Genomic DNA, 14,837 nt, shown 5'->3' on the forward strand with positions numbered 1-14,837 from the left:
TCTCAAGGACTCCCTATATTGACAGTATCGGCCCTCCGATGTGTTTGCCACCTGAATCCCTAAATATCGGAAGTTGCCCCCTCCCATCTAAGCTCAGTCATGGGGAGACAGGTCAGATCCGCTTTCGTAAGTGCAGCTAAGGGGAACAGTACTGTTTTTCTGTCTGTTAATCTGCAGGCCAGACACCGCCTGAATTCGTTTATAATCTGCAATAACACACCATCAGACTGCTCTAGTTGGTGAAACATTTGGATGTGTCATGTTGTAGAGTGATACAACATGGGTTTGGGGCCCCACCTCAATTCGCCACATATTCATATTTCGGCGAACCAAAGTCGCCAACGTCTCTACCGCCTCAGTGAAGAGGAGCAGTGACAAGGGTCAACCGTGTCTTGTGCCCCACTCAATATGCATGCACTCCGAGATCACACTTGAGGTGCAAACCCTAGCGACTGGCCCAGCATAGAGCAATTGCACTAAGGACAGAAAAGTCTGGCCAAGGCCCATTCTCCTCAGAACTTCCCAGAGGTACCCTCATTTAAGCGTATCAAACGCTTTCTTAATATCTAAAGCTACCAGTGCGGCCTCCAGGTATCCATCAACTACAGAGTGCAACACATGGGGCTAAGCAGGGGACCAGTAGCCCAGTAGCCCAGTAGCCCAGTAAATGCTTGATAATACTCATCTGGGAGGCCATCCAGGCCCAGTGCCATGCAACAAGCCATCTCCCATACCGCCTCCTGTGGCTCCTCCACCTGCAGCTCCCCCTCCAGTCCAGCCTGTACCACCGTAAGTCGGGAAGCACCAAGCCATCCAAAAAACTGTAGGACTCTGCCAGTCGTCCCACCCCACCTCCCTGTATACAGTCGCCAGGTGATCCCACTGGAGGAGATTGATGCCAGTCAGTGTCTTGTTAAGTACAAAAAGGCAGCAGAACACTGATTGTCTGTTGCACCTAAGTACTGTGTTACGGAACCCCGTATAAAGTATGCATTGATCTAGGTATGACAGCCTAACCGCAGTCTCAATAGATGCCACAAAGTGGCATTAGACAGGTCTTCTAGAAGGCACCTTTTTTAGTTGTGGTTGTTTTTACTGGAGGACTTGGTAACCACGTACAGATTTCCAAGAAGAGTCAATGATGGGTGTCTTACCTAGAGCAGAGGCACAAACGAGCTGTATAAGTCTTGCCTTGTGTAATCCAGTGTAAGAGAAACATAAAACAGAGCACAAGATAACTTATGAAACTAAATAAATAGTGCCACGAAACAAAGGTTTTGCAGCGTGAATCTTTTGTGGAGTCACATGCTGTGCTTTACTCTGCCGTCTAGTGATTGGGTCCAAGAAAACAACTGCTTTGCGATTCAACATTCAATTTGTGCTGTGAAAGTTGTACAAATCTGTCGCAACATGAGCAATCAGTAATTTTTGCAAAATCTTGTCCAATTATTATTATCAATGAGGCAGAATTTCTGATTGTGACTCCTACAGAATGGATTGCAAATGTAGAGATCAAGGCGCTGAGAGGGGCAGCATACCGCCATTCTTTCATTTTCACAATGGCTGTTGTTTTTTTATTGTAGCCCTGTCCCATAAAGAGACAGGTATTTAGTAAAATAGCCATTCTTTGAAACAATTTGGGTCAGCTGCTCACATTCATAAAACGTAAGTGTTTTACAGACAGCCTTCACTTTTCAAATGTATACCACCTTCTTTTCGATGTCTCTACCCAATCACAGGTTCACGATTGAAATTACAGCCACAAAACATCCATATTTTGCATTGGGATCCCAAAGGTAGTAGGGGCACCACCTTCACGCCTATCCATCCTTATTCCTCACAATGAGCTACAAATTGCACATTGCAAGTGGACAAGATATTTGTGATTCACAATTTAAATTTCGTACATTGGAACTCTATTTTTTGCATACGTTAAGATTTAAAACTGCAAAAAGCATTCATTGGTCTGTGTTGTGTTCATAAACCTATTGAGGTCATAATATACAGCGTCCACCGTTCAAGGGCAAATCAGTACACTTTGCATTTATGTTATCTGTGTATTTTGTTTGCTTGATTACAGAGGCCGTGGCATGAATATGAACACAACTTCCAAATTATGTATAAAGTTGGAATGGGGAATAAGCCCCCAATCCCAGAAAAGTTCAGCCCAGAGGGTAAAGATTTCCTTTCTCACTGTCTGGAAAGTGAGCCAAAGATGCGATGGACAGCTAGCCAGCTCCTTGATCATCCGTTTGTCAAGGTTTGTGCCACACTATTTATTTCTAATAACTTCCAACCAGTTAAAAACAAAGGCAAACATTGTGTTTGATTCTGTGGGCAAATTTAGTGTTTTGGTGTGAGGGTCTTGTTCATATGCTTACCACAGTCATTTTGTTTGGAGCTCTAATATACACTTGTAAAGTAAGTTACAGTATTGTGTTAAAGCTAGGTGTGTTCACAGGTATTTGTGATGCAAGAACTTTATAATTGCTGTACAGCATTAACTATAGTTATAGAGTTAGGAAGATACAATGTGGTTCTAATCTACAGGCTGCAACAACATAGCCATAAGTGTTCATCCGCTACCCTACTTCAGAACACAGCTACAAAGAGGAACAGAGATAACAACTGAAAGATTTCCCATAAAAAAAATGTATACTGGACAAATATTTTACTGTTGTCCTCTCCATGAAGCCAGAACCAATCTACAGGAAGTGGACAGCACCACATTTGGTTGTGATAAAAATTATTCCCTAGGTTGACGTTGCAGTAATAGAAATACTGAGTAGAAAGCCTTCTAGGGAATTAAATTGAAACCCTCTTCCTTCCTTTCAGTTACAGTATATTCCATGGTACCCATGTCTATTGCTTAGTATGTTCCAGAAGCACAAATTGCACAGGAGAGCCAAGTGGCTCTTATCAAGATCCAACATATTTGGGAAGACAATACTTTATCTTACAAGTGCCTCCTAGTGATCATCACTGTCAAGCTGTCAAAAAATAAAAAATTCCAAAGAGATGTTAATCCAATTTCAGAGGACTCGTTTCTATAATTTTGCTACAGCATGATAAAGAATGTGTACCCCCCTACGCAGCTGGGCAAATTCCCAGGCTGGGGGGGGGGCGCACAGCTCCCCTGTGCTCATGACGAGGTCAGCTCGTCATGAGCCACGGTGGTCATGTGCTCATGACGAGCTTAGCTCGTCATGACCACACCTGTTTCGCACAGCAGGGGAATTAGCCCAGCGTGCTCGTCATGAGATTCGAAGGTGGTAAGGAGTTGCAAGTTAAGGAATGGAATTGTTTGTATCTTTCTCAGTTGTCCTTTTCGTTCTTCCCTGCTTACAGCTCATTAAATTAGGGATGCTGCTCCAGGTGACATTGAGAGTCTCAAAGGAACAGACTCCTAAGGCTTTCTGGTTGGAAATATCTTACCCATCTCGATGTAGAGTTCATTCCAATTGTCTCTGTGTGTGGTAACATATTTCATAAACATTGTCTTTTCTCCCTTGCCTGCATTTGAGCTACGAGTATAGAGATTTATTAGCTTAAGGCAAGGTAATTTTCTGGTTGCAAACTGTAGCTCACATAATGTAGCCCTGGGATGAAGCACTTGTACATGCATTTATAGCTAGAAAGTAGAAAAATAAAAGCTAGAAAGGAATCCCCCCATCATCAAGCACCTGCCTGTTAATGATTTTTTTCTTAGAAACGTTCTCTTGATTTGTGTTTCTGTACCCATTATACAAAATAACAGAGCATTTTGGCTGGTCCACCTTTTGGGTGGTATCCAGTATGTATAATCTAGGATAAGTGGCAAGCCTGGTCCTTCTGATCTAAAATATTTAACAAAGAGCTCCACTCTTATCATTGTACTCTGTGTTTCCCATGAGTTGTTTTAGGCGGCCAGTCTTTATTTAATTAATTAGAGTAGGTTTTTTAATTTATTTTTTTTAATTAAGGATTTTAAGTTTTTTTTAGGGTTATGGCCATATTTGATTATTTTCAGAAGATCATTTGAGTTAGGTACAGTGGCACTGCATGAATTTCATTGTAAATATTAAAATATTCCCTAGCTAACATGAAGGCAAGTTTCAATTCTTTTAAGGACACAAGGGTGAGGATTATGCATTTCTGTCACTGCTTTATTCTAACAGTGGGCATATGAAAAAACATTGCTCAACACGATTTTCCATGAAGATAGGGAAAAGTGGTAGTCCAAATAACAACCAATCATAAACACGTGCAGTCCATGACACTGGGTTGTCAATGACCCTCCTTCTCTCTTTCATGCAATCAAAACATTATCCAATAATCCTGATCTCACTCCCGTTTGTGCTCTGTTCCAAGTGAACAGAAAGTCAAGTCATTAATTGAAAAAAACATTATTCCCAAATGCTTTCTAAAAGGTAACTAAGTCACATAATTTAATATTGTCAGAACATACAAGTACTATTGTAATCCTATCTTAAACAGTACAAGTGCAATTGGTGTCTTCACTTAAATATACTGCCTGTAACTCTTGGTTGGTTCATTACAGATTCATAAAGATAATTCCATTGGGCGAGATCATCCTCGCCTCCATATCCTTCATAGAATTGAAACTTTCCTTCACGTTAGCCAGGAACTTATTTATTCTGTTTCAGGAGCGAAGGTTCATATTGTTTAATGCTTTTGAACTACCAAAGATGTCCCACTGTCAGTTGGCTTAAAGTAGAAATGTTTAAACGTGGACTCGGCAACCAATCGGCCGCCTTCCTAATATCTTCTAAACAAGCTCCCAAAGAAAAAGCGTTTGAGACCATAGCACCCTCGGCGGATTGAGGCCCAAATATAGAGATGATAATAACTGCTTCCTGCATTCCCCATCTAACCCATCTAGTGATAGCTGGGTTTGGGACAACCTTGAAAGGTTTTTGATTGCAATCAAAAGTTGTTGTACCCCCGCATGTTGCAGTTGAGGCTGCCGGCGTAGCTCCCTTGCCATTAGAGGTAGCTCTGTATCAACCTCTTCATCGTCAACATACCTCCCTAAACACAGCCGACAGGAGAAGGATTGAGGCAAGAGATAGTCCAATACCTTGGTGTAACTTCAACAGGTCTGTTGGTGAGAATTCTGAACAAATATAATGTTCTATTAAGAAAGCAATAGTGCTGTATTTACTTATACAATCAGTTGAATCGGACATAAGTTAAATGTGGAATTGTAGAAAGAGGTAAAGAGTTTCCAATTTCTTAGGTTGTCATCATCTGTTGCAGTTCTGCTGGCTAGCATCACCATCATGAATGTTCCACTGCATTGTTTTCCCAAAAGTGTATATATATCATGACAAAGTGTATAATGTGCTGTGCTTTCTCAGTTGTAGAGTATCTGACTAGTCCATACATTTGCTGTGTGCAGTGTCATGAGGTAATTTTGTCCTCAGTTGGAATCAGATGACAAACTAAGACAAACTCTGCAAGCCTGACACGTGCAAGGGTAGCCACCCGACCACTCTCACACCCATTTCCATGTGATTAAGAGGAGGGGAGCAGTAGGGCATTCGTAACTCCACCCCTCTGGCTAATTCTTGTTGATATCAGATGCTTGCTGGCTGATTCCTCTGAACACTATCCAGCAATGTCCTCTCCTTATTTGTCACCTTCTTCAGTAGCTGCGGCTCCTCAAGTGGCAAAAATATAATTCACTGTAATTATGGGAAATAATGCGAATTTGCCTAGCCTTGGTGCTGGTAAGTTCCAATTCTATTAAGGACTCGGAGGCGAGGATTATGCCATTCTTTCATCGCTTTATTCTCTACAGCAGCAAGAAAAAATATAACACAACTACTTTTCCCATGAACATTTGGGGGAAAGAATAAAGTCAAACATGAGTCCTATTACAGTGTCCATGTACAGGTGTCTCCCATCATGCTCCACTGTACTTGTCTCCTCCTCTCTCTTTGCGCGAAGCCAGAACATCCGTCCACTCACGCATCTTGTTTAGAATTATCTGCTCCTGCAAAAGAACACACCATCAGATCCATCCTATATCAAATAGAACGTCAGCTGCAAAACAGGAAGAGCAGTACACCGCAGAGCCATAAGCGCACATCAAAAAAAAGAACATAAACGCTTTACTTACGTTGCATACGGGGAGGGTACACTTCCATGAAGTCACTGGGGGGGATAATCCTCGCCTCCGAGTCCTTAATAGAATTGGAACTTACCAGCACCAAGGCTAGGCAAATTCGCATTCTATGTCAGGACCGGAGGCTTCGGATTATGCCAGTTCAAAGCTTATCGACCACCAATCTGGCCACATCAATAACTGGCTTGAAATAGAACCTCTTAAACGTGGAGTCCGAGGACCAATCGGCCGCTCTCATCAGATCCTCCAACCGAGCCCCAAGGGCAAAGGCTTTAGACGCCATGGCACCTCGCGTAGAGTGAGCCCCAAACTGTTTAGTATCAATCTCCGCCTCCTGCATGATCCAACGCACCCAACGGGCGATCGTCGGTGAAGTAACTGCCTTATACGGTTTACGCAGGGCAATAAGCAGCTGTCGCTCGCCCGGAGGGCGAGTATCTTCTGTCATATCCTCATAAGCACGGAGGCACTGCACTACGCACAGCTTAGGGGAGTCCTGAAAAGCCGGGTACGAAATGACCCTAGTATGCGTTTTGGTCCGTCTGTTGGCGGTAAAGGAAACACCTTCAGGAGAAAAAACCCTGGCCGTAATATCCAACGCTCGCACGTCCGAGACACGCCTGCAGGACACCAGGCACAACAACATGGCCAACTTAGCCGTCAACTCCTTTCGCGTTAAAAACCTGTTCGGTTGCCAGGAAAGGAACAAATTCAGCACCCTGTTCACATCCCACAGGGCGGAATACCGAGGTTCCGGCGGCAAGGCAAGCCGTATACCCCGTAAGAGCCTACAGACTAAGGGGTGTTCACCAACCGGGGACCCTTGAACCAGGTCGTGCCCCGCAGACACCGCCGACCGGAACGTATTTATCGATCGATAGGCCAGGCCCTGATCGGACAGTTCCGCCAGGAAATTCAAGACACGCACTACAGGACCCAAACCCCGTCGCACACACCAACGGCTCCACCGGAGCCAAGCCGATCTGTAGCGTTTGGTCGTGCTGTCGGCCCAAGCCTTGGAGAGCAAGTCCTCTGCCGTTCTCGAAAGGCCAGGCAACGTCCAGCGTCGCCGGAGAGCCTCCACGCCATCAGGCGCAACGAGCCCTCCAGGACTAACCTGTGGGGCGCTCCCTCCGGATTCAGTAGAATGTGGGGAGACTGGGGGAGTAGGATCGGAGAATCCCAAGAAAGTTCCAGAAGAACCGGAAACCAAACTTGCGCCCTCCACCACGGAGTGATCATCACCACCTGTGCCGACTGGCGGCGTAACAACGCTGACACCCGCGTTATCATTGAGAACGGTGGAAACGCATAGCCCTGTATTCCCGACCAGTCTTGGAGGAACGCATCCGTTGCCTCCGCCAGAGGGTCGGGGCGCCAGCTGAAATACCGCGGGAGCTGGTGGTCCAAGCGGGACGCGAACAGGTCCACCGAAAACGGGCCCCAAAGGTCCGAGAGCTCCGCAAACAGGGTAGGGTCCAGCTTCCAAACGCTGGCGTCCAGAATATTCCTTGAGTGCCAATCGGCCACCTCGTTCTGACGACCCGGCAAATATTCTGCCGTAACCGACACCTGGCGGTCTAGACAAAAGTGCCAGAAATCCCTGGCCAGGTCCGCGAACATTTTGGACCTGGTACCGCCCAGGTGGTTGATATAACGGACTGCGGACACGTTGTCCATCCTCAGAAGGACGCAGGACTGCACTCTGTCTTTGGTCCAACATTGCACTGCGAAGGAGCCCGCTAGCAACTCCAAGCAGTTGATATGCAAGGACTGTTCGAGAGCAGACCAGGCGGCGCCCGTGGAGAAGTCTCCGCACCGCGCCCCCCAGCCGGAACGGCTGTCGTCCAACTCTATCACTATATCTGGGGCGGAACCGAAAATCGCACGGCCATTCCAGGCCTCCATGTGCGTAAGCCACCACTGCATTTCGTCCCTCACGTCCTCCGACAAAGGAATCAGTTGAGAGTACGTCAGGCCCCTCCGCAGGTGGAACGCCTTCAACCGCTGCATGGCGCGGTAATGAAGGGGCCCCGGGAAGATAGCCTGGATTGAAGAGGACAACAGGCCCACTAGCCTCGCCAGGTGGCGCAATGAAATCATCCGCTTCGCTAGGGTCTGCCACAACTCGTGCCTGATCCGCGCCATCTTCCTGGCCGGCAGGCTCAAGGTGGCCGCCACCGAGTCTATGGTGAAACCGAGGAATGTAGCGCATTGCATGGGAACCAAGAGAGACTTCTTCTCGTTGATCACGAACCCCAGGCCTTGCAAAAGGTTGACCGCAGACTGCAACTGTGACCGCAGTCTCTCGGGGCACTGATCCATGAGCAGCATGTCGTCTAGGTAGACTATCATCCTGACCCCCTGAGCCCGCAAGGCCTCCACCACCGGCCGCAACACCTTTTGTGAAGCACCACGGTGCTGAGGAGAGCCCGAAAGGAAGAGTAGTAAACTCGTAAACCTGGCCGTCCCACCTGAATTGGAGGAAACGCCGATGAGGCGGAAAAATGGGAATCGTCAGATAAGCGTCTTTCAAGTCCAGCCTGACCATCCAGTCGGACTGTCGCAAGACGTCGCGCAGCAGATGTATCCCTTCCATTTTGAAATGTCGATACAACAACCACTCGTTGAACTCCTTCAGATTGATCACGGGGCGACTGCCCCTGTCGACCTTGTCTACCAAGAAAAGATTGCTTATAAAACCTGAGGGGTGTTCGCAAGCGCAACAAATCGCCCCTTTTTGGAGGAGGGCAGCGACCTCTTCGCTCACCAAAGCCGCATCGCGCTGGGAAAAGGTAATGGGTCGAGGACGCTGTAGCTGACACGGACGGCCATGGAACTCCATCTGGAAGCCCTGAACCGTCTGCAGCACCCAAGCATCGCTGGTAAGGGAGGCCCATGCAGGAAGAAACTGCGCCAAGCGCCCCCCCACTTTCAAACTCGCGGAAGGCAGAACACTCACCTCGGCCACTGCCTTGCTGTTGGCCACGCTGACCACCACGACCTCCAAACTTCTGCCCTCTCGTGGGGTAGAAATTATTGAACTTGGCCCTGTCTTGGTACTGGTCACGTCCGGAGCCTTGACCTTGATCCGAGCTGGTGCCCCGGCCGAACGAGCGGCCCCTGCCTCGTCCGGCCTTATCGAAAACCCGGGGCGCAAAAACCTTTTTGATATTGGACTGGGCACGATCCAGGGACGTGAAGGTCGCCACGAACTTCCCCAGTTCTTTGATGAAAGGGTCACCAAACAAGCCCCCCTGGGCTACAGCACCCGCCTCCGACGAGGCGAGGTCGCCCAGCTTGGGATCTACCTTGATCAACAGGGAGCGCCTCCGCTCCGTCGATAGGGCGCAGTTGGCGTTGCCAAGGAAAATAATGCCCTCTGGGCCCAGTAGGAAAGGACCTCAGGGGAAATCGCGTCACCCGACACCTTGGCTTCCTCAGCCATATCCAGGATCTTGGTAAGGGGCCCGACAGCATCCAGAAGCTTGTCCTGGCAAGTGCGCCAGGACCTGTCGATACCCTTCCGAGGGTCCTTGACAAATTTCTGTAGGAAGGTCGCCATCTTCGGATCGATGTCCGGGGTCATGGCCACCTTGCCATCCAACGACGGCCGGGGACACTCCGCGCGCAGGCGGCTCCTAGCATCCTTGTCCACCGGCTTCCGTAGCCTATTAGCGACGTATTGGGCCACCTTGTCGCACGGGACCCACTCTGAGGAACGGGGGTGGACGATATCGTCCGGATCCAGCATGTCCGACGGACCTGCGGAGGATGAGGGCTGAGAAGGGAGCCACGACCTGGAAGAACAGGCCTCTTCCTCCGAGTCCGGGGAGTCGTCGTCGTCGCGCTGCGGGTCCGGAGACATCGCAGGTGGAGAAAGCGGCGGAGCCTCCGAAGGAAGAGGGGCAGGAGCTTGTGTGTCCTCCATGGCCTTGAAGGCACTCTTCACCCTGGCAAAAGCCGCCGAGTCAACCCCCTCAGTGCAAGGCTTCTTGGGAGGAGGCGGGGTAGGGGACGAATCAGGCCCTGAGGCCGGGACCGGCGCCGGAAGCAAGGCGGCAAACTTGGCATAGGCCTCGTCCAGGCGCGCCGAAAGACGTTGTTCCAGGGGGACCATAGCCTGGTCGACCGCGCGGTAGATGGAATCGTCGACTGCCTGGTAAAAGTCCTCGTCCAACGGGACATAGTTCAGAGGGTCTTCCTCCGGATAATTGTCCGCGTTCCCCTGCATAGCGAGTTAAATTAGGCTCTAGCAACGGGAACGGCAGGCAAGACAATGACCCTCCTCAGGGCGCTCTATAGTCTGGGGAATCCCAGCGATATGGGTGGCCAGAGGCACACAATGAACGGGCAAAGCCCTGGGAACGCTGCAGCCCACAGAGTCTCGGGGGCGCCTCCCGGCAAAGCGGTCCCACAGCACACTTACGACCCCGTAGGGTGTTCGCCAAAAGTACAACCCCAAAGGGCGTTCAGAAGCAAGGGAAAACCTAATTGCGACCCCGCAGGGTGTCAGAGCCGGGAGGCTAGGCACGGGTCCGCTGGTGACAGGAGCGCGCCAGAACACTCTAGAAGCTTCTGGGAGCGCCCCTTCAGCAAACGAGACGCCGGCCCCTGGTGGCCGCACCACCACACCGCACACTACTGGGCAAAGATCGCGTAAGGAGCGCACTAGGCGTCCCGCGACCAATCAAGGGAATCAGTGGAGAAAAAACAGAAACCCGACACCCGGCCCAAAGGCCTAAGTCACCACACAGAAACCCAAAACACAGGAGAGAAGGAAAAAACCAACTTAACTTGCTGCGAGCAGCGAAGAAAGAGGAGGAGACAAGTACAGTGGAGCATGATGGGAGACACCTGTACATGGACACTGTAATAGGACTCATGTTTGACTTTATTCTTTCCCCCAAATGTTCATGGGAAAAGTAGTTGTGTTATATTTTTTCTTGCTGCTGTAGAGAATAAAGCGATGAAAGAATGGCATAATCCGAAGCCTCCGGTCCTGACATAGAATTCAATGCATGACATTGTTACAATGAACTCTTGGTTTCTAAACCACTGCTCTGTGTGCAACAACAGTACAATATTGTGTGTTTAGGTTTTTATTGTTTTAACTTTAGGCTACATATGTATCTCTTCCCTCTGTGTGCTACTGTTAATGCATTAAAGTGAATAAATCCCTTTCGCTTCTCCTCCTCCCAGGTTTGCACAGATGAAGAATGAACTCGTTCACCGGATGTTCACTGTTAATCACAACTGTATGTAATATTTACACGAGGACTGTGATGAGAAACAGTAACCATTGGATCTTACCATGACTGAAGACTGCACAGGTGACAGGCGTCACTTTTACTGCTGCTCCCATCTCTTCTGTTTGCCACATGTTGCTTATGTGACAAGCTCTGCAAGAGTTACCGAAGCTGCATGTTTCAACGGAAGTGCCATTACTACTGTATATGGACCATAATTGTAATTTTTTATTCTCCTCTACGTTTCTCATATAACTGAGAACTGTAATATTAATATGTAGGTTTTTTTGAACTTTCTAGGTTTGGAAAAAAAAGTTGTAGTGTTATCAGGCGTTCTGGACCTTGTACATGTTTTTAATCTCCCGTTTGTTGAGTGCACTGACTGTGAACTTTTACTTTTATGGCCAGCTTCAGATTTGTTATGCAAAAAGCTGATTAATGAAATGTAATTAAAACATTTTTCTCAATAAATGGTTTATTTTAGGAGTTTTTCATCCTTTGTGGTTTTGTTTTTGGAGGGAGGTATGTGAACAGTTGGATTGGAACGATTGATATATATTTTCTTTTTAGAGCTGTGGTGAGGGGTGCAGAAACGAATAGAAGCGCGGATCCTGAAATTATAATAGTATTATTAACAGTAACATTTTTGTGTAACACATTCTACCAATCCATTACCTCTTAGCACTGCACACAAATAATGAATTATTGTTAATGTTACTGATCTCAGAAATATTATTGAGCAGGTGAACCTGTGGCCGCATGTTATGCATCGATGTCCGTAGCAAGCGCATAGTACTGGTTTAAAATTAGGAGAGGAATACACATGTAATTCCCTGTAAATGCGGTAGCAGTACATCTCTCATTATTATCATTTGAATTTTTCCTAGGCCAGCCTATATATTTTATTAGTTATTTTTATGACGAAAAAATGTAGCTCTGATGGGTACTTCTAGCTTCAGTTTCATCACAAGAATATCTCCAGGTGGCTGAAGGGTGTCAGAGAATTTTCTCAGCAATTCTTCCACATGCCAGTAGGTGGCACCCTTTGGCTCCACGATGACTCCCTACTGACCTAAAAGTAACAGAGAAGAGCTGCATTAGAGCGTGATGTCTAAGTGCTGATATGAGTTCCTTTCTTTCCGTGCACTTCAATGCAGATTCGGAACTCCGCGCCCAACTTTGTTAGTATTCGGACAACTTCTAAATTTAATAAAATAGTGTGCCAGGGACGATGTCTCCCCTGAAAACAGTAGGATTCAAGCTGGGCTATGACTACAGGCGCAGATGTCAAACACGGAAACCTTGATGTACCTTGGTGTTTGGACTCTCGATGCTGTAGGGTCTTGCAAGTTTGAAATGATGGATCCCAGTGGGCTCCTGGGGGACTGCGTAGGACTGTGATGTGCCAAGAGCGGAATGCATTGAATGCTGATTTAGAATGTTGAGTTTGCAGTTACATGCAGATGAATAAAGACGTGTAAAACTAAGCTCTATGTGTGGCATAGTCCTTGGTGGGTACCCAGGCTCTGGAGGACGCTACAGACACACGTCAAAAGTCGTGTGAGAAATGCACCCAAAGACGATCCAGAAATGGGAGGTGGTGGGACTGGATGTTGGCAAACTTTTTAAAAGAAGTTCAAGGTTGAAGCATGGATCTCGCTGGCGCTCTAAGTTACAGAGCCAATTAAAGTCCTGTTCAAGGAGTTGGTACAGCGTGATGTCCCATTCCTGCAAAGTGTTCCAGTAAGTCTTAAGTGGAAAAATGCAATGTAGGACTCAATCCCGTCTCGTCACTCAAAGCCAGGCATGAGAGTCTCAATCTAGGGGTTATTCCCCACAAGCATCTTCAGACTGATATATCGAGCAGCAAATTGGGACCTTCAAGGAGGCCATGCTGCAGCTCTTTCATATGCTTCTGGTGCACCTTCGGGCCAAGGGAGCAATTAGGCCTCCAGATGGGCTCACACTGGTAGGCCCTCTTTTAGCACCGGCTAACCCTGTGGCACCAGTTAAGATGTTGGTTCTGCTCTAGCACTGGGGTCTATGTCAGTCCCTTCTATGCCAACACCGATGGCACGAGCCCAAGAACTAATTCCAATGCCAATCTCTGACCCCGAACTATCTTCTGTTCACTCCCGGCCTGTCGCACTATGAAATAAAGGGGTAACAAGTCAGTCTGCAACTGAACTGTAATGCTCGACCTCTGTCTTAATGCCAGTATTACTAGGGTCTTCTTTTGGCTCGGACTCTGAAATGGTTCAAGGTTTGCAACATGTTCCACATGATACTGACGGAGATGAGGAGGTTCACAATTTGCTCCCCCTTCACTATACTGATGATGGGACTGAGCTGGATTTACAACATGGGCCACCAACCAGGGGGAATGCTTTCTCTGCTGTAGCTGTCAGAACGGCAGTGGAAGGACTTGATTTACAGTTGCCAACTGTTGTAACTTGTAAACTAAGATCCTTTAGCTAGCTCTGACTTCTGAGCTCCTTTCGCCGCCAATCATCGAAACCTTTACATACACCCTTATGACCATTTGCTCCAAGCGAAGCTTGAGCCCTCTGGTCAGGAGACTTGTTGCCAAGCGACATAGACCAGACCCCGGTGATCCCAATTTTCAACGAGGCATACTATGCATGAACACCTATTAGTGCAAGGTCAGCAAGTAAAGTCACTCCCATTGTCTTTCCAACCAGTGTTCCAGTTGGAGAGTCAAAATGTATTGATGCCTTTTGAAAGAGTGCTCTCTTCGGCTAGTTTTGGCTTAAAATCATTGCAGTGTGTACCTTCTGGACAAGGACATGTATATTTTGTGGAACGTGGCCAGCGAATTCTTGCACAGGGCCTCACTGGCCCAAATGATACATGATAGCCAGGATGAGGCAAAGTCTGTCATGCCTGCTGGTTTGAACACCAAGGACTGTGTGTACAGAGTTGTTGGCAGCAATGTAGTACTTAAAAGACATGCCTACGTGTGATGAAACAGGTTTTCAGGGAATGTCCAAGTTTCTCCTTTGGACCTGCCTTTGATGCCTCTAAATTGTTTGGAGATAAGGCTGGCTGATTTGGCCCATGGGAGATTAAGGACAAACCAGCCACAGCACAATCTCTCTTGTCTTTAGTTAACAGCCACATCAACATAACAAAACGTTTATGGATTATTTCAGGGTACTGGACTACAGAAAGCCCCATCCCCTACCAAACTTAGTAGCAGCCCAGTCCTTTCGGAGCAGAGGCCATTTGCAGAGGCCTAGGTAGTTTCCACCAGCAGAGACATTTTACCCCGTAACTCCTTCCCTTGCTGCAGCGGCTGCCAAACCTTTATAACTTCCCTCACAGGTACATATTATGCCATTAGGAGGCTGGATATGACAGTACCACACATGGCGGCAATATTGCACTCCAGAGAGATGAGTCTTGCAAATAATTCATAGGTGCTATGTCCTGCCTCT

The 14,837-nt window shown here is 47.6% G+C and overlaps 1 protein-coding gene across 3 annotated transcripts in view; it reads left to right on the forward strand.

Annotated features, from left to right (window-relative positions):
* The window catches only part of MAP3K4 (mitogen-activated protein kinase kinase kinase 4), a 474,364-nt gene extending 462,499 nt beyond the window's left edge, over window positions 1-11,865 (forward strand). For all 3 annotated transcript variants that reach the window (XM_086927243.1, XM_086927245.1, XM_086927246.1), the window contains 2 exons: window positions 2,081-2,260; window positions 11,333-11,865. In XM_086927243.1, the coding sequence (XP_086783369.1) occupies window positions 2,081-2,260; window positions 11,333-11,353 (201 nt within the window). In that variant the 3' untranslated portion in view covers window positions 11,354-11,865. The remainder of the gene's footprint in view (window positions 1-2,080; window positions 2,261-11,332) is intronic.
* The last annotated feature ends 2,972 nt before the right edge of the window (window positions 11,866-14,837 follow it).

The sequence above is a fragment of the Lissotriton vulgaris genome, chromosome 6 (genome assembly GCF_964263255.1).
Source record: "Lissotriton vulgaris chromosome 6, aLisVul1.2, whole genome shotgun sequence".
Lineage (NCBI taxonomy): Eukaryota > Metazoa > Chordata > Amphibia > Caudata > Salamandridae > Lissotriton > Lissotriton vulgaris.